The sequence below is a fragment of the Nyctereutes procyonoides genome, unplaced genomic scaffold, assembly GCF_905146905.1.
Source record: "Nyctereutes procyonoides isolate TBG_1078 unplaced genomic scaffold, NYPRO_anot_genome, whole genome shotgun sequence".
Classification (NCBI taxonomy): Eukaryota; Metazoa; Chordata; class Mammalia; order Carnivora; family Canidae; genus Nyctereutes; species Nyctereutes procyonoides.
Genome location: NW_026575046.1, coordinates 44,435,890 through 44,455,895, shown reverse-complemented (window position 1 = coordinate 44,455,895; position 20,006 = coordinate 44,435,890). Strand labels below are relative to the sequence as shown.

Here is a 20,006-nt window from a genome sequence, read left to right as displayed (position 1 = left end):
CCCTGGCCACACTGGTGTGCTAGAACCTCAGGACTCTACCACGGTCATGTGGCTCGGGGGAGAGATGTTAGGCCCCTGCCCATTCAGCATCAGAGTAATCTTTCCTGGGCTACTGGCTTTACTCCCTCCTCTCACATCATGCTCTTTTCTTTGGCTTTCAGAGATAAATGGATAGGATGCTGGGAACAGGAGAGTGAAGAGATAGGCTAAAACTGGGGCCTCATCATCTAGTGGAAATATAAGAACTGACTTAATCTAAGTCAGAGGATTTTCTGAGCCAGCCACGAAGTCTGAGCTTCCGTTTATTCACTACGCCAATGGTGAGCATGTGGTTCCTTCTGGTTCTAAAGAGGCCAGCGGAAGCTCATTTTCTCTCACTATTTACCTGGCCTCCTTCTCCCTTTACATGCCCAGCAAAAGAAATACAAACACCATATATACTATAGTTACTCTAAGGAATGCCTTCCCGTATTTTTGTCCGTTGTACATGCTTGTTTTTTCTTACAATACTTGTTTCCCTCTCCGCGTCAACAAAGATTCTTTGCCATTGGGTCTGCACCCTACTGGGCCTCTCACACTAATTAAAATCAGCCAAAATTTGACAACATTTGCACAATGTAAAGAATCCTTTCCATTGTTTTGCAAAGCACACCTAATCATGTTTCGTGTCTGGAGTCCTTCTTTATGTTTCTACCGAGAGAGATGTCAGACTAGCCCTGCAAAGAAAACTCCTACTGTCCACTTGACCCAGTAATTGGGTTTTAAAGGGTGCAGCAACAAGCCCAGAGCCAATCCCATGCACTCTGGGGACCTTCTCCACAAGCCATGTTTTTTTGGTTTGTTCTGTCATTTTGTCTCATGCTACTGTGGGAGATACGGGCACAGGAACATTTCTGGTCAGGGGTGAGGCAGCAGCAGTGTGTGATCAAGAAAGAATTACAAAGGGCGTGGGCAAATTAGCCAAGGTGCTCAGACATGCAATTATGAGAAGAGTTCAGGCTTGGCTTCTGTGTGATCTCTCTCTTTTTTTTCCCTTCATGTTTTGACAGCCTTCTCCCTGGGTGGGGTACACAACAGCTTGTTTAATAAACCCCTTAGTCATGCGAACGTGACAGACAATTCTTTTTCTTCCTTCAGGACAAATTTAGTCACAGATATTTCAGTCGGGTCCACTCTCCAATTTGCCTCTGACATTAAAACAAGCCATTGGTATTTCACTACAATACAGAGAGCACTACTGGGTCAGCTGACCTTTCCAAAGGCTTAATTCCTGTCAGCATTGAAGAGAAGAATAAAATACCATGCAATCGGCATCCACATCCCTACAAAAGAAATAGAGATATTTTCTCCCAGACAGGGCCAAGACCACAAGCCCTTGGGTACACTTTATCCTGACCACCCCCACCTAAAAGAGCCAAGGTGAAGAGGCGGAGGGTCAAGGAGATAAGAAGTGGGATAAAGTTGCAATTGGCATACCAGGAAATTTTTTAAAAGTCTAAAATTAAATGAATTGTAATGTATGTATATTCCTTTTAAAAAATTAAACCTGACAGGGCAGGATAAATCTGGACTTCCTCCAAGGATACTTACAGGTAGAACATATAGAAGAGAGAATGGGGAAGAAGCAGTGACATCCACATCCGTGTGAGTAAACAAACAATGTGAAAGATTAAGCCTTTGGAAGCAGGATCAGAAGCTGGTTTCCTTAAAGTCAGACCAAAAGTACCTGTCAAAATATTTAATTAAAATGTACACATATTGAAGACTCTTCCTGACCAAAATGTTTGGGGCAGTATCTGTGAGAGTAGCAGTATGGGGGCACCACTCACACATATACAAATAGGACAGCCGACCTCTTGTTCCTTCACTTTCTCTGTCCCACTCCCCTGCTCAAGCCCTCTGTCCTCCTACCAGTCCAGACGTGGGTGAGCAGTGAGATGCTATTGGCCTAGGCATACCCATGTCCTACCTGAGACCAAGACATGCCCAGTTAGGAATCAGGAAGCCATTCATAAATCCATTGAATCTGATTGGGAGCTGAAACTGTTGGGTCATCTCAGATATTCCTACTGGACCTTCTTTTACATTATGACAATAGGCAAAATAAAGCAGAGGAAGGATGCAGTATAAAATAATTCTCCTCCCTCATGTCTGTTTAGGATTAAGATTGAACAGAAGACTTTCAAGTATGCCCTCACTTGATTAAAAAACAAATATACTTGCTTCCTGGCTTCAAGGGTCATTCCAAAGACAACATATCTGAAGAAAAAGGTTGATTTTTCTAAGCCTAACTTTCAATGCTCCCTTGGCTCCTCCAATAGGCATATTCATTCTTTCCTTCTCTTACATCATTTGCAGTAGCAAAGACCGTAGTGGAATTACATGAGTATCAATTAGATCCAACAGAAGATGAACCAACCTTAGTGAGAAATGATTTTGTAGGAGGTGATTTTAATGCCCTCCCCTTCATACACTGTATTTGAAATATAGATTGATTTTCAACATTAGACACATTACTCTCATCTATTAGGCAAGGGCCTGCTGTGTCTATAAATTCAATTTCCTTTATCATGGTGGCTTTCTGGTTTATTTGGATAAATGTTGAGCTGTCCACTGTTATTTATCTAAGTAGTTCATGAGGGATCCGAAGTTTAATGATATAAGATGAGGGGGTGAAACAGCACCTCCAAGCAATTCTCAAGGATTGCTTTTCATCTCATTACCTTGGTTGGACTTATTGGTTCAAGAAATCATGCAGAAGATTACATGCAATGTGATGTGCTGGGTGTCACTTTCCCCCATCCCTCGTGTCTTCTAATTATTCCATGCTTTATCCTGCTTAGTATATGGTATCTCGTAGCTGGCATTGGTTGTGAGCATTTCTAATTACTCTGTTCACAGCTTCTTATTCTTATTTCCTTACTTTTTGTCTTAACTTCAACCCATTCTTTTTGGTATATATTCTTTCTTTGGCTCTTTACTGCCTGAGTTCCTGAGAAGTGTAAGCTAATCACAGGCCAGCTTTTTTTTTTTTTTTTGAGAAGCTTTACAGTTTTTAAAGTAAATTCAAGAGAAGACAATGACTTCATTTGGCAAAAACAGATTGGCTAAAACTAGACACAAACCTCTTCAATCTCTTATTGTGTACTGGTTAGAACACTTCATATTTCTGGGACGGTGGGGGGAAGAAAAGATGGCTGACCATCATACCAGTGAGTTAGTAAAAAGCTTTTTGGCATAAAAGCTTCTGTTTCCTGATGGATCTTGGAAAAATGAAACTCAAATGTCTTAACATTGTGGCACAGGTCACTTATGCAAAACATAAATTACCCAGTCTCTTGCAGCTTTCCTATTAAGCATACTATTTTATTGGGGTACTTATGAGACTCTAGGTCTAAGAAAAGACTTTGAGTAAAAATGTCCTAGTTTCCAAGGATGGTCAGCAGATTCCAGCAGACAATGTGACTAGCCAATCACTTGCCTAAAGAAAATTTCTTGTGCAATGGAAAAAACCTAGAATTAATAAATGCAATAAACTTTAAATTGATAAAAACACATAATATGAATATACAAAGTTGTACAAAGATTTTTCATAGGAAAAAAAACCTTTAACCTACAATTTTCTCAAGAGAGGAGATAGCTTTCTCAAGGAAGTATACTAATCTTCTTGTTAAAAGAAAGTCTAAACACACGAACTCTAATTCAGTGAATGCCCTAGCTGTCTAGGTTTGTAAAATTTGGGGCATAAGGTAGCCTTAAAACCAGTTTCAACAATGCTTCTAATTCAAAGGCACACCAAACTTTTTTGCAGGATGTCATCTTGTTTATCATGGCCTGAAGAGCAGAATGCATTTGACACACTGCCACTTACTTTTCCCTGTGGAATATAAGCAAGTCTAATCTAAACTTCATCAACGTGCTTCTAAAACGCTCATGGTGTAATAAAAGTAAGTGAACTGATAGGATTGCATCATGACCACAAAGGCAAAAGCAAGGTAATACGCCTTTCTTTTATAAAGATCAGAGTCCCTAGGGGAGTGCCAAACATGTTTGTACAAATCTTCCCACAAATGACCTAACTCCACTGAAAACTCATCCCAAGGGAAGGACCTTCCCTAACAGCTGTGAATCAAGTCCTGATGAAAGAAAGGTAAAGATTGGAGGCAAAGCTGATCTTCCCTTCTCATCTGTAGCTTTGGTTTTTAGGGGAAAAAAAAAGATATACATATTATGAAACATATAAATCTCTCTTTCCAAGAAAGGAGGACAATATTTTCTTCAGTGAAACTCTTTTCTTATCTAGATGTAGCTTAGGACTGCTGTATATTCTGAGACCGTCTGATATTTACATATTTATTTAAGGCTAGAAATTGATAATAAAAAATGAAATTAGTGGAACAGGCAATGCATTATCTTCTCTTTTATGGTAATATTAAATATGTTAATATAGTTGATGGACCATTTGCTCTCCTAATGCAGAGGAGCTTAATATGAGACATCAATTTAATAAATGATTTATTTGATGAGAAAAGGGCTGAGGCAAAAATTCTGAGTGTCTATTCTTAACAACTGAAACGTGAATTTTCTAGAAAGGAATTTTCAAAGAAGGACACAAGAAGTATGATTTAAGGTGACCTCAAGAAAAATATGAATGTTCTAAAAGTTCACTTTGGGGTCAAATTTCTGTTGTATGAGGCTATGCAGCTAAGAAGGGCATTTCAGAGCACAATAGATTCTGCTTGTATACACAGACCTAATTCACCATATAATAGTCCTTTTCTCTATTTGGTGCCTTGTAGCAATTGCTTCATTTCTTAGCACATCCTCATTTACAGAGAAGCAGCCAACAGACTTTCAGATTTATGCCATTATTTGCTTCTTCACCTTGAACTCCAACTAAATTCTGCTATACTTTTGTAATATGAGTGCCAAATGGTGGCCGTATGCCAGACACAAACACTTCCCAGTTTCACTCAGCTAGCTTTCTCGATTTCAGGGAATCACAGATTCCTGCTAGAGGGCTTAAATGTGGTGCTTACACATCCCCCCTAACTGTTCCGTTGCCTAAATGCTTTCTAACTTGGAAATGCAATTTGGGAACAGAGGCAATTACAACATCAGGGAACCAGAAACTTCCCTTTACGTGGGGGAACAAATGAAATTAGGAATTGAGGATTCTGAGTACTTGATAATGCTGTCAACAAATGATCCAACTCAGCCCTAACCCTAATCAGCATTTATTAATCCAACAGATATTTATTGATGTTTACAAGGTGTTAGGCGCTGTTCCAGAGATGCAGTGATCGAAGAACCTGGTTATATTTCTCAATGGACCTGGTCTAGCAGGGTGGTAGTCAATATAATCATTATAATAACTCTGTTTAGTTGAGCTTCTGTTTTGTGCCAGGTACCCCCACACTTCACTGATTCTAAAACTCAGATGTCTTCATCTCTCTGAAACCAGAATGCATCTTATAACTGGTGTTTCTGTATAATCATCGTTGGCCAGGCAGCACACTGGTCTACTGGTCTGCTGGTCTGACTATGGACCTATCTATTCACATAGCTGTACAACATTCCAAGTGGTCTGTGTCTATCTCTTTCCAAAACTACAAAATAAAAATTATAAATGATAAGTACTTTTCAGTACTTTGGGATACCTACAATAATGACATTACTTTTACTTGATGATATACTGCATTTGAAGAAAAGTTGGATACCTATATATCCAGTCAAGACTTGAAATTTCTTTTCAAGGCAGGAACTATTCTACTGTTTTGGATAAGGAAACTAAGGTACAGGGAGATTAAATAGCAAGCCCAAATCACATGGCTTTTAAGAATATATGTCAGAATTTGAACTCAGGTCTGTCTGACACCAAAGCCCATGCATGTGCTTTCCTTTACATCAAGCTGGTACCTTTCTTTTCTTTCTTTTCTTTTCTTTTCTTTTCTTTACTTTTCTTTTCTTTTCTTCTTTTCTTTCTTTTCTTCTCTTCTCCTTTCTTTCTTTCTTTCTTTCTTTCTTTCTTTCTTTCTTTCTTTCTTTCAGCAGGGAGGGGCAGAGGTAGAGAGAGAATCTTAAGGAGGCTCCATGCCCAGCATGTGAGCCGGATGCGGGGCCCAATCTCACAACACTGAGATCATGACCTGAACTGAAATCAAGAGTCAGACACATAACCCACTGAGCCATCCAGGTGTCCCAAGATGGTACTCTTTTAGTTACCACAGCAAGAACCTCTGCAATTGTGTTATAGGAAAAAACATAGAATAAAAAATACTTATTTACAGTATAATAGAAGCTGTATCCAGAATTCTAAATCATGTAACAAGTAAAAATAAACACATGCAACACTTAGGAAGTAAGGAATTTGAAAGCCTCCTGTGGAAGGTAAAGTATCTGTGCACTTGGTGACCACCCTAAGTGATCTAGTCAAATAAAGCAAGCACGTGGCAAGAAACAAAATAATGTCATAGCATCCCATGGCTGCTTCTTAACACTGATGACTGCTGGAGAGATAATTGTCAGAGAGAAATTTTAGGACAAAGGCCTGAATGAGGAGTTAAGGAATAGACACGTGGTGAACTCTCCATATGCATTCACTCAATACAGGCTCTGTGAAGCCACAATGTCCTAGGCCAGCAGATCATACTGATGCCCTGGATCCCCGTTATGGTCCTGGAGAGGCATGGGGTTGTAGCTTCCACCCACTCTTCCCTGGCTTTGCATTAAGATGGTCTACGGAGTAGGGACCAAGAGTTGTTTCCTCTTCCTCATCTGTGGAGCTTGCCCATGAGGGTGGGAAAGCCCTGTATTAGTTGACTATCTTGATTTCTGACAGGTGCCTTGTAGAGGAAAGCAAAGACACCTCATCTCAGTAAAGGAACTTCCCTGAATGTCAAACATGAGATACACATGCTGCCACATGGCTGCTAGGTGATGGAGACCTAGCTAATGACTTAATTTGCTTTCCATAAATTGACAGATTGTCTGAAATTGGGTGTGCAATTATGAAACAGGAGCCCCACTGCCAAAGACTCACCAGTGTGTCAGTGCTGACAGGACTTTATTATCTGGTTAAGAGCACATTAGCATATCTAAAGTCTGTTACTAACATCAGAACTGACAACATGACTAGGTCCCCTGACTTCTTTGTGGGCAGTTATCTTCTCTGTGGGGAATAACTACGAGGTTTGACTATCTGGGACTGGGGAGCTGGGTGGAAATGTTACTTGCAAGATTTTTCAGATTTAATCACTAGCCTTTTTGCATTTCAGATAATAGGAGGCAAATACATAAATTGGAATTCACACAGAAGGCAAGGTTTAGCATCTCTCTGGATACCCAAAGAGCAGTGAGTCTGAATGAGAGGGCCGACATTTTCCTAGGCTGTATCCTCACAAAGGATGCTGGGTAAGTGTACTATTCTCATCATTTTCTGTCATTTTCTTTATGTTTTCCTCAAATCTGCTCTGTTCAGTGAGATGGGAATACACAAAATAGCAGCTCTGAACACAGGATTCATCAGTAGGAGTCTCAACATATCAATTTTCAAGTGTAGCAACTTTAAACACATTGTAGGCTTTTAGTTTCCATAGAAAATAATCTCTCATTGTTTTCAAAAGAAACTGAAAGCACCCCAAATTACCACACTTTTAACATCCTGACATGTTGATGGCCCGCGTTCTTCCCAGATCAAAGTGAGAGTGGCAGAAGACAGAGCGTTGAGCAGCTTACTTAAAACATAGTATTTCATATTTGGCAGGAATTACTGTAGTGAAAAAAGACAAGGTGACTTTCTAATATATATATGTATTTTAGTTTGGCAGAGATCTGAAGAGCTAAAAACTAATTTAGGATGACATAAATGCTCTTATCTTTCCCTCCACCTCCCTTCCCAACCACAAGAAGAGCTTTTGACAGAAACTCAGCGTAGGTTACATACTGTCTTTAACTTGGGGGTGATAGTCTGAGTCCTGTGTCGCGGTGAACCATTGTGTTGACTCTCATCTTAGAATTTCTAGGATTATCTGGATTTCAACAACAAAGTCATGCATCACAAGCATCTTTCTTCCTTGATGGGGTAGCCTGTTTAAGAACTTTGGTGCCTTTTAAGGAAACTGGATCTATCCAATCTTAACCTAGGACAAGAAAGCAGTGATGTCATTCAGTGAACCTGCCCTGTTACAACCCGTTGGAAAACCTCAACAAAGAAGGTATGGGGGGCTGGGGAACCTTTAAAAACAGGGAGTGATTTTGCAGAGGAACCCAGGGTAACAGAAGATTGAAGCCATGAGAGTATGTGGCAAAGTTTTTAGGCAATTCCACACAACCTAAGAGTTAAAGCGCAGTTTCTTTCTTTCTTCTTCTTCTTCTTTTTTTTTTTTTTTGAAGCACTGTTTCAAGCGTTCTATTAGGATGGACATTTTTATCTTTGGGAAGTTTTTAAAGAGAAAAATGGCTTGCTTTTTATACCTTTTGGTTTGGATCAGAAAGTCAGGTATATAATTCATTACGAAGTGGGATTGCAGCATCAGAAAATAATCACCTGGTCCATTTACAATGGGCATATAGTTGGACTCTTAGCCAGTTTGAAAGCATTTTTTTTCCTGTAAAAAATGGAGAAACTCTGAAAAGGTATTTTTAGGAAAAGAACAGTAATATAATCAAAGAGGGGTTGGCAAACCATGGCCTGAGGGCCAAATCCAGTCTGCCACCTGTTTGTATGCTTTTAACAGCATATGAGGTAAGGAATAGTTTTGAATTTTAAATAGTTTTTAAAAAAATCAAAAGAAAAATATTTCATGACAGATGAAAAGTACATAAAATTCAAATTTCAGTGTCCATAATTAAAGTCTCCTGGAACATAGCTATGTATAGCTGTGTGTATGGCTGCTTCTGTGTGTACAGTGGAGTAGAGCAATTGTGACAGAGACTGCATGGCCCACAGTACCAAAAACATCTACTATTTGGCTCCTTACGGAAAATATTTGCTGACCTCTGTAACAGAAGATGTTTGGGAAAACAGAAACATAAGGACAGGTTAGAAGACTGAGGAACAGATATGGTTTCTCTCCACGGCAGGAATTATCAGAAGATGGTTTGAGAAAGAAAGGAACTAATTATTCTCTCTTGTTAATAAGGACAAAATCAGATACAGGGAGTTGATGCTACAAAAGGCATCATTTCAGTCTCATGCAGTATTTGGAAATAATCAGGAGAGTAATCAGGAGACCAAGGACCTAGTCTTACCCTTGCAACTAACCAGCCACATGATTGCAGACACTCTGCACTTCAGCATCAACTCTGTGAAATGATTGCAACATGCCAATTTTATTTTCTGCTAGAGTACTTGGTGGGGGCTGGGGATATGGTTCAAATTTAATAATTACATAAAGATGCTTTAAATGAAAAACTTTACAGTTCTAAGCAAATGGAAGTTGGCCAATCAGTTATGTTATGTATACTATGAGGATGAAAACACAGCAGAGTTGGCATAAAACAGGTGAGAAACACTATATTGGTTACATGATCCAGAAACCGAGGGATCTAGGGGGATTTCTGGTGTTGCAGGCAATGAAAGCACTTGAGCTGCCCCAGGATGTAAGACAACTTCCTGAGAGGGAAAGTCTCTTGCATTTCACAGTCAGTACCCTCTAGGAACCGTTCAGGCCAGGGGCTGAGTGATGCACAAAATGGCTCCCCAGTGGTTTATGCAGCTTTTCAGAGAAATTTATTCCAGGATATTATGTACACTGGAAGAATCTGATGGGCTCCAGAAAAAAAAAAAAAAGGAAGAATCTGATGGAAGAGTACAGAATAAAAGATCTTTGACCCCAGTTGTGTCAGGAGGAACTAGAGGATCTTTCCAGAGTTGGTAAAGGCCCACATGTTCCAACATACACAAGGCTTGACCTCATTCTGCTTTTACACTCATCTACAAGCTGTATGTAAGGAAGAACTTGTCATGGGGCTGAACTATTCCATTTCGCTCATTTCTTGAGTCTTTTCCTCATGAGTTTGAACATGCAAGGAAATATTTTGACCTATTTGTCACAGCTCCTGGTAGGCCTGAGCCCAGTGCCTATCCATAAATATCTTGGGGCTGATGCTTTAGTTTCAAGACTTGTCATGTTCTAGTGGAACATGGAGTCATGTATGAACCAGAAGAAGGCTCAAGTCTTAAAAATTCCAGTCTCCTTAACAGGAGGGCTTTGATTTTGATGTTGCCCTTCTATCCTTCCCTGATGGCTTGTTTTCTCAGTGGGCACAATCACTCGTTGCTCCCAACAGCACTTTTCTCTGTATTTATAATGCACTGTTTATGCCCCTGCAGCTCCATAATTAATAATATACTGCTTTTCATCTTCAAAGTGATTTATACACATTAATTAATCCTTACCATACTTTGGAGTTTCTGCACGTAAATAACCATCATGCTTCCGGATTTAACTTAGGAAACCAAAACCCAGAAGGAAAACAACTTTGTCAAGGCAAAGGAGAAAGGGATCATTGGGTCAAGACCAGCACTCAAGACCATGACCTCTCCTGGTGCTTGCAGACCTGCCATCACCTCTGGAGAGAAGCCCTATGACTTCACGCTCACCACCACGACTGCTGGGGAAGCTGGCCCCTACCATCACTCATTTTGAGTCATAAACTATGCTTTAATACTCCAGGGTTAAAGAATAATCTTACCTAAAGCATACATAATAGAAAATGATGGATTATAATCTAATAAACTATCCTAAGATGCTCAGGTCCAGCTTCTAGTAGTCTCCAGACTGAGGATAAATATGTTTCCTAATTCATCATTTACAAGTTACACACCCAATTAAAACATTAAACTCTCACTATATGGTTTCCCATTTATATAATCACCCTACAGAAAGCTATTATATTTTAACTATCAAGCTCAATACATCAGGCAGTAGCCATCTATCTCTCTCTGGCAAGTAGAGTAGGAGGTTACACTGGGGACGGTATTGGCAGAGGTGAGCAGTGCCTCAATTTCTGTATCTGGGCTCCCTATGGTGCACACCAGCTCAGCAGAACATTAAGCCTGAGAAGTGAGCTCATGGACCCTTTTTGAAGTTTCTGACACAAAGTCAAATCATGCAAAGACCCCAAAGGCAATTCAATTTGCTTTTACCAAGCCTCCTTGAACAGTTACCTGGGGAAGTACACAAAACTGCCTCGAACGACACAAAAGATTCTACTCAAGCCATTGAGTGTGCAATAGACACCCTTCCCCCTCCCCCGCAAGTCATTCCATTACTCCATCCTTCAACAAGAGCAAGTGAGAAGGAGACATGACTTTAAATTAGGGGCACATGGATATCAGACCTCAGTCCCCATGTGGGGCTGTGGCTTATAGCACCATGGCTTTTGCAAAGTTCCAGATGAACGTGGTACCTTTCCCCAGACAGTCACTTTTCTCATGTTTAGAAGGTATTCCTAAGAGATATGAGATGTGACTGACTGGTAAAGAATGCAAAAACTGATTTTTCTATATTAAGGTGAGCATAGTGATCTTATGGGAGACAGTGAAAACTTCACATCAGGTTTTGGCTTGTGATGGCCTTGGGCAGAGCCCCAGATCAGTGAGACTGCATGGCTACCTTCCCTCGACATTAGGCAAGCTTGGGTAGAAAGGTCTGGGAAGTCCTGGACCAATTCCTTCTCTGGCAGGCACCAGGCTGGCTGCCTGAGGATGAAGGAAGTGTGTAAGCCCCATTGCCAAGGGAAAGGGGACAAAGTCAGAATGATCAGGGTTTCCTTTTTTTTTTTTTTTTTTCTCAGCATAAGTGTTGAGAAGAATTTTGGAGTCAGCTCTTTTCTGCTGATGTTTTATAGGTTTGCTTTGCAACATGGCACAGCCAAACTGGGGAGGCCTGTCATAGCTGCCCTGAAACCAAGCCAGAACCATCAAGTGTTTCAAATAAACTTTAACAAACACCGCTGTGGCCTCTGCCTGGGCCAGGAGATCTGCCACTGGCAAGCTCAGTTAACAGAGCCATAGCACCGGGGCTCTTTGTTGGGGCCAGGAGCTGTGAGCAGGCTTTGTGTCCAGTCCAGGATGCTCACATGCATGTGGTGCCCTGCCCCTGAGCTCTTGGCACATGCTGCTTGCTGAGGTTACAGGGCTACACCCCATGTTTGCAAACCAACATCCCTGGCTCAGGAAGAAAAATACCCCAGCAACTTTACCAATCTGCTACGCTAAGGTATATCCTGAGTTCCTAAACACACAAGTTGGCATGAAAGATGAACCTGATTCATGAATATGGTGCAATTCAATTTGAGACTAAAGGTTCAGAAGCACAGGAGAGGTTGTAGGCAAGATCCACTGTATCTGAGTGACTTGATTCCATACAAAGATCTGGCTGGATGCTCTGATCTCTCAATTCTATTTCTGTTCCCCACCTCTGGAAATAAGCTAGCTACTTAGCTAGATGCTAGCTTTGAATCAAGATGTTCTCAGACATGCTGGTCCCTATTCTTCTATTCAGTTTTTGGCTGGAGTTAACCCATGTTGCAAGAATTTTAGAGTTCAGACGGGTTAAAATCCAGTGACACAAGAGACTCGAAGACTACTTTGGGAATGAAGGATGGGTTTGCAGAAACAACAATTCTCAGCTCATCTCCAAGAAAGAATCCAGTAGGGATGCTGACTTACACATCTGATAAACACTATTTAGAATCTTGAGAAAGAAGCTCATCAGATTTAAATACATTTCAGGAGAGAAAAGGCACTCCCATCCCTCACTCATTGTTCAGAGCTTTCAGGAGCCAACAAGCAAACTGTACAGACAAGAGAAGCCTTCTCCACTCACAAGGCCACGACCTCTGCCCCACCTCCTCACGGCCAGGGTTCCTGGAGCAGGCTGCCCTGACTTACCGATGAAATATGCCAGCAGAATTGCCAAGAGGAGGGCTGCGGCGATGGCAGACAGGGCGGCACATTTCCAGCTGCAGTATTTAGAGGGCTTCTTCAGCTTGAAGGCCTTCCTGGAGAAGGTATTCCGGGGCAGCAGGCGGGGTGGTGGCGTGTAAACGGTTCCTGAGGTCAAAGGATATCCCGGAGAAGAGCTGCTAAACAGAGGTGTGCTCCCCGAAGAGGTCTTAAAGAGAAAGTGCCTGGCAAGGAAAAGGGAAAGAGTCAGCATGGACATGGGTGGTTCCGGGGGAACATCTAGGTGTCTTTTCTTTCACTCTGCTTTATTTAGTTCTAGTAAACTGTTTTACCTTGTCATGGACAAAAGGGCAAAGATTATGTTTGATGGCGATATAAATTAATTCCATAAACTCACATCATTTATGTGTTCCCATGTAGGTCTAGATTTTATCTTCCACAATAATTCTGAAAGCATTTAAAGCAAATATGGTAACTAGATTGCTATTTGACGCTTGGAGATGATGATGATGTTGATGATGATGATGATGATGATGACGAAAACAATGACAAAAAGCAGTGTCACATATTGGAACCTAACATTTAAAGGCATTAGATATATACCGTCGCAACTACTTATGAACTAGATATTAAAAAAATCCATACATTTAAGATATGAGAAATCAGGCTTGGAGAAGTCAAGCAATTGTCCAAGGATGTGAACTCTGAGCTGCATCTCATGCTGAAGTCTGTGCTCTTGAGTGTCACCCTCAACTGTCTCTCCTGAACTTTCTTCCTGGGATGTTTCTCCCCCTCTATCTTGCTTCCTGTCCTGAGACTGCCCCTCTAGCTAGTGTGATCATGTTTTCTCTTTGAGAACATCTTTCCCTGCCAATTAAAGTGCTCTTGGTCTCCAGGGCTACAGTGTGACTGTAGGATCATGGGGTCTACTGTTGACACCTAATATAAGCCTTCCTCAGGGTCAGGGTGTCACTCCAAGGACACTTCAAGGACCATAAGTTCTCTGACAGATTTTTCTCTTATGTGTGCCCATTTATAAGACTTCAAATGTGACTTGCCATTCCTTGTTTAAAATGATGAATTATCTTCCAGGAAATATATAGTGGACTTTATTTTTTATTTTTATTTTATATAGTGGACTTTAAAGCATGGATTAAGTAGGGTCTAGAGTTTGAGCAGCTGGAGGCTGGGGACTGTGTCTTTTTTTATGTCCTGTTCATTTTTATGTTCCCAGTATCCAGCTCAAAGTTCAGCATGCAAGGGAGACTTTAGCGAATGAATGGATGAGTGAATGAGTGAGTGGGTGAATGAATGAATGAATGGCGTTCCCTCATTTTTTGTGAATTTAAGATTCTAAGATTCCAAAATGTTATACAGGTATTTCATTTTCTCTTCAAGTCTTCAGTGGGTACAACTATATTTGACCACATATTCTGTGTCAGTTATGATGCTAAATGTTTTACTTGCATCCAAACCTCATATCAACCCTATATTATTACTACAGTTTTACGAAGTTAGCAAGCAAGGTCATTAGGGCTGAAACTCTAGTCTGCCTGACTTTAGATGCTTCAGTTGGACCTACTACATCACACTGCTCCTGCGTAAGTGACTGAGCAGGCTATCACGGTGGGATTCTGAAGCAAGATCACTATTATTATAAATATTTGTATCTTGGCTGCTTCTGGACAAAACTTTGAAAGTATTTTAATCCTTGACAAAGATCAAACAAACCTGATATGACTGACAGTCATGTCAGAAAATGGGTATCTGATTAGTAAGTTATTTAATATAGCTAACATTAACACAAACTATAAGTATGTTTGATGATCTGCATAAAGGCAAGAGGTTGGATTCCATAAATAAGCCTTTGTATTTCCTATCCAATAGCACTCTTTTAATGCTCTGGATTAAAAGTGTCTTTTGAAAGAGATGGAAGTAGAATCAGTGCTTAGAAGCAGCATTTTGGAGCAACAGTCACCTGGACTGGATCTTAGCAGTACCATTTCTAGACAAGTAAGCTTACACAAGTTACCTAATGCTGTTCTTAAAAGCCTCCATCTCCTCATCTGTAAAATGGGTAAATGATGGCACAGGTGCCTCATGTCATAGCATAGGTTGTTGTGTGGATTACACAAGATCAGGTAGGAAAGGCACTTAACTAAAAGTGTGTCTCATAGTAAGTGCTCAGTGCATTATAAGTAGCTTTTATTATTAATTCTCAGAACAACATAAGGAGCCTGAAACATGAGTTTTAATTTAAAGCCTGACAAATGTCAAACAAACACCTGAAGAGTTTTCCAAATCACTAAATAATTGTCCACTGCCTTATAATTAAGCTAGAACATATGCACACCAGAAAGCCAGGGTGATGGGAAAATGTCGGAATTTGATTTAGAACAAGCTCAAATGTATTTCTTGAATAATTTTCCAAGAGTGGGTGGTGAAAATAGGATATCAAATTAAAACCAAGAAATACAAAGACATTGCAAGCCATCATTGATAAATATTTAGAAATACAAGGGCTCCAGTTTTCACCCCTCTGCCCCAGAGATCTCACTCCTTTCCCACGGCTCCAGGCATCATCTGACTAAAGTGTGTGGGTCTCCATTTCCAACGTGCTTCCTCCCTGACGCCTAGACTCCCATTCCAGTTGTGTACTGGGCATCTCTCTTTCTCCATTTCATGGCTGTGTTGAACAAGTTATAGCCAAGCACAGTCTTTTCCTTCCCCTCCCCGCACATATTCCTCCCGCATTCCTGTTATTCCTCGGTGCCTAAGAAACTAGTCATTTTTTCACCTCCTACTTTCCCCTCACCTCCTCCCATATAATGGGTGAAAGAATCCTATCAATTTTATTTCTGAAAACCTGTCCCACCAACCCTTCCCCTTTCAATGTTCCTCCTAATGTTCTTCCCAAAACACAAATGTCCTTGTGCTCTCGCTTATAAATCCTGGCTGAACCTCCAATGCCTGTAAGAAGAAACCCAGATCTCAATATGGGACCAGACTCTTTACAATGACTACCCAACTTTTTTACCATTGTCTCTAACCTTGTGCTCCCAGCTCCCTGAACTCTGTGCTTCAGCCATGCCAAAAGATGCATCTTTCCTTAACTGGGTTGTTTATACTACCATGCCTTTTTGAATGATGTGCAATGCTTCCTGGAATGACTGCTCCCATGCTTCCCCACCCATCCTACCCCAGCCAACTCCTACTCACTTTTCAACCATCTACTTGGGAAACCTGGACCCAGGTTTCCCCTACCCTCCTATCCCCATCCTCTATCACTTTTCCACTCAAGAATCTATTATATACTTGGATCTATCTATCTATCTATCATCATCATCTATCTATCTATCTATCTATCTATCTATCTATCTATCTATCTATCATCTATCTATCATCTATCATGTGTTTCCCCCAGTGCCTGGCACCTGAACATTAGTTATATTTGTGGATAGAATCAGTAAATTGGAAACAATGTTTTGGCAACATCTGAGAGATCATAAGATGAAGATTAAGAAGTTTAAATTGTTTTAATGTTATTTTTAATGCACTCATTTGTAAGAAATAATAGAAGGATATAATTGTTATTTTTTTGTATGGGATTTCTTCCTGAAATCCTAAAATAGTCTCCTGACAATTCAGTCTATCTTCCACACTTTTCTTTTTTTTTAATTTTTTTTAATTTATGATAGTCACAGAGAGAGAGAGAGAGAGAGAGAGAGAGAGAGAGAGAGGCAGAGACATAGGCAGAGGGAGAAGCAGGCTTCATGCACGGGGAGCCCAACGTGGGATTTGATCCCGGGTCTCCAGGATCGCACCCTGGGCCAAAGGCAGGCGCCAAACTGCTGTGCCACCCAGGGATCTCCTCTTCCACACTTTTCTAAAAGGAAGTCAGATTATGTCACATGTCAGTATTCTCCTATCCCCTCCCCAGTCAATCAATCCATCCATCCATCCATCCATCCATACATCAATCACGGTTTCCAATAACACATAAAATAAAATCAAAAGTCCTTCCCATGGCCTACAATGCCCTGCCATGATCTGCCTTTTGGTCACCTTTCCAACTGTACTTTCTACCGCTTTAGCCTCTCTCACTCCACCAGTTAACCTGTCCTTTTGATATTCCTCATCATATCACATCCAACACATTTTCACCTAAGGGCCTTTATGCGTGCTGTTCCTTCTGCCTGGAAATACCTGCACAGCTTGTTTCTCCACATCATTCACTACTCTGCTCTAGTGTCACTTTCCCGGGGAGATCTTCCCTGCCCTCTGCCCTCTGCCCTCTGCCCTCTTCTTTCTCTGTCATTTTCCATTCTGCTATAACTGCTTTATTTTTCTAAATTATATATGTATTTGTGTATTATTTATTGTCTATCTCCATCATTAGATCTGAACTTCTATGACATTTAAAGCAAAAAGGTATTTTGTCTCATGTGTTCAACACTGTACCCTGACATTTAGAAGAGAGGCTGGCACATAGTGGGTACTCAGCAAATCTTTGTTAAATGAATGACCTACAGCTTCCTAAGGCTAAACAATGAATGTTAATAGGACAGCACTGCAAACATTTTAATTTTAAAATTAAGATTCCTTCTGCCCTGTTGACTTCTGTTTGTCAGATTTGCAAGTTTGTGTATGTGCATACAGGCAGATGTTTATATTTATACATACAAGGCCAGATCCTTCCACAGGAAAATCAAACACTATGTACTTTTCAGCACTGCATTAACCCTAGCAGACTATAGTTCTCAGTCCTCCCTTTGGTATCATGGTGTCTGTTATGATCATAGCTAAATGAAATTCATTTGGTATCATATTCCTTTTTTTTCTAGTTTCTGATGTTTAAAATGATTAAACCAAAGTACCAAAGATATGTAGACTCCCATTTTCTCTACAACACAGCTACACCCTGGTATTGCAAATCTTCACAAGGTTAAATTCAGCAAACAAATAATTTAAAAAAAAAGAAGTTCCAAAGAAGTGTCCCATAAATGCCTGCTTTGTGGTCACTTTAGTGCTCTATTAGAAAAGTAGAACTTGCTGGCCTCCATTCAGACTCAGGGCTAGGATCTGGGGCATTTATTGGTTAAGAAGCTTTCTATGTGGTTTTAAAGTTTAAGAAACTCTAACCATTTTGCCCCTCTAACATGTGTCTGATGGTTAGTATACATATCTTTTAAAATTCCATACATCTAGAGAACACACTAGATGTTTAGTAGATGCATCTTTCTTCTTTCTTTCTTTCTTTCTTTCTTTCTTTCTTTCTTCTTTCTTTCTTCTCTCTTTTTTTTTAAGATTAATTATTCATGAGAGACACAGAGAGAGAGAGAGGGGGGCAGGGATAAAGGCAGAGGGAGAAGCAGGCTCCATGCAGGGAGCCTGATGTGGGACTCGATTCCGGGTCTCCAGGATCATGCCCTGGGCTGAAGGCGGCGATAAACCGCTGAGCCACCTGGGCTGCCCTAGATGCATCTTTCTAAATGAGAGTTTTGAATGCTGATGCCTTTAGGGGTAAAGTGTCAAGAAGTCTAAAACTTACATTCAAATGATTCAGCAGAAGTATCTCTAGATCTCCTTATAGGTAACGCAAAGTGGCAAAATAATAGCAATTGTTGAAACCAGGTGCTTATTCTTACTTTGTACTATTCCTCCAACTTTTCTGTACATTTGAAAATTTTCATTATCACAAGTTGAAAAAAATGCAAGCTTTGATTCACCCAAGGACTGCTGTCACATGCTGCAGGGGAAAAAAAAGATAAATAAAATGAAACAAGACCCACAAGGTAATGGTCTGGCCAGATGGTCACTGGGAGGACCATGAAGGCTTAGGGGATTTCTCCCTGAACTAGCTATTAAGACAGCTTTTCCCCCTCAGGGGCCTGCTCAGTATGCTCTGATGAATCATTTGTGATGCCCCAACTGAACTTCTTCCCAGCGGTCGGTCATGGAAGTAGCTCAGCTCAGGACTCCAGGCGTCAGCAAAAATGTGTAGTTTCCAAATGCACTTGACATTTTTCAAGCACAACTCAATTGCTCTCAGAATTGGCCACTTGTGCCTCAGAAAGAAAAGGCAAATGAGGGGCCCCCAAAGTGCTGTCCTTGGAGTTTGCTAACACTCAAAGGGATAGAGAAAACCAGTCCTTGATGCCTTACAAAAAAATAAAAGAAGAGCTTGCATGCTTCTTTCCCTTTCTAGCCATGTGGGCTTTAGTCCTAGCACCCAGAATCCTTCCTGGCACAGGAGGGCTCTGAACGGCCATGGAATTAAATAGTAAGGCCAAGGAAGGACAGAGCTGTGTCCTCAGCTCTGGACCCTAGATCCTAGTGAATTCTTAAGAATACAGTGATCATCACTTCACCTGCAGCTATCTTTTTGGTAAATGTCACTTTTCCTCATGTGAAATCAAAACCATCTAATAAAAACTGAGAGAGAGAGAGAGAGAGAGAGAGAGAGAGAGAGAGACAGCAGCTAACAACCATTCTCCCATGCATTTTACATGATAGCAAAGACATGTATTTTAGGCAGAATCTTGGCAAACCAGGATTTTGCTTCAAATTGGCTTAGAAAATTAAGGGCATACATTTTCTCTGATTAAACAACCATGGAAAATTTTGAAAAGAAGTCTAACAAACAAGAAACTCATGCATAGCATCCATATAAGAATGACCCCATCAATGCAAAATACTGTGAATTTTTATTATATTCTTATGATACAGAAAGAGTCTGACTAATCTAGAGTGGAAGCATTGAGAAGTGGTAGCTGGTTAAACCACATGAGACCCAAACAAAAGATTTCTTGTCCTTTTTTTCTGAGTCAATCACAAGTAAACTCACTCATTAACCTCCAATCCTGCCAAAGAAGGAAACAAATATAGAAAATCCCTTAACGCCAAGTACCATTTCTCAGGTTGCAACCAGTGGGATCCTAAAAGGCAGTTTCCCTATTTTCTAATGGTTTGGGTTTATTCCAAGGAGGAAATCCCAGGAGGGCGTTGAAAAGAAATGTACTACACAAATAACTGCACTGCCTCAACTCCAAAGGTCAAGTTTTGGTCCCCACCCCTACCCCTTTCTGTT

At 40.6% G+C, this 20,006-nt stretch overlaps 1 protein-coding gene across 7 annotated transcripts in view; it reads right to left on the bottom strand.

Moving 5' to 3' along the window:
- TENM2 (teneurin transmembrane protein 2) overlaps positions 1-20,006 on the bottom strand; it is a 1,067,650-nt gene that overhangs the window by 255,889 nt on the left and 791,755 nt on the right. For all 7 annotated transcript variants that reach the window (XM_055325563.1, XM_055325567.1, XM_055325564.1 and 4 more), the window contains one exon: positions 12,902-13,140. In XM_055325563.1, coding sequence (XP_055181538.1) covers positions 12,902-13,140 — 239 coding nt within the window. The remainder of the gene's footprint in view (positions 1-12,901; positions 13,141-20,006) is intronic.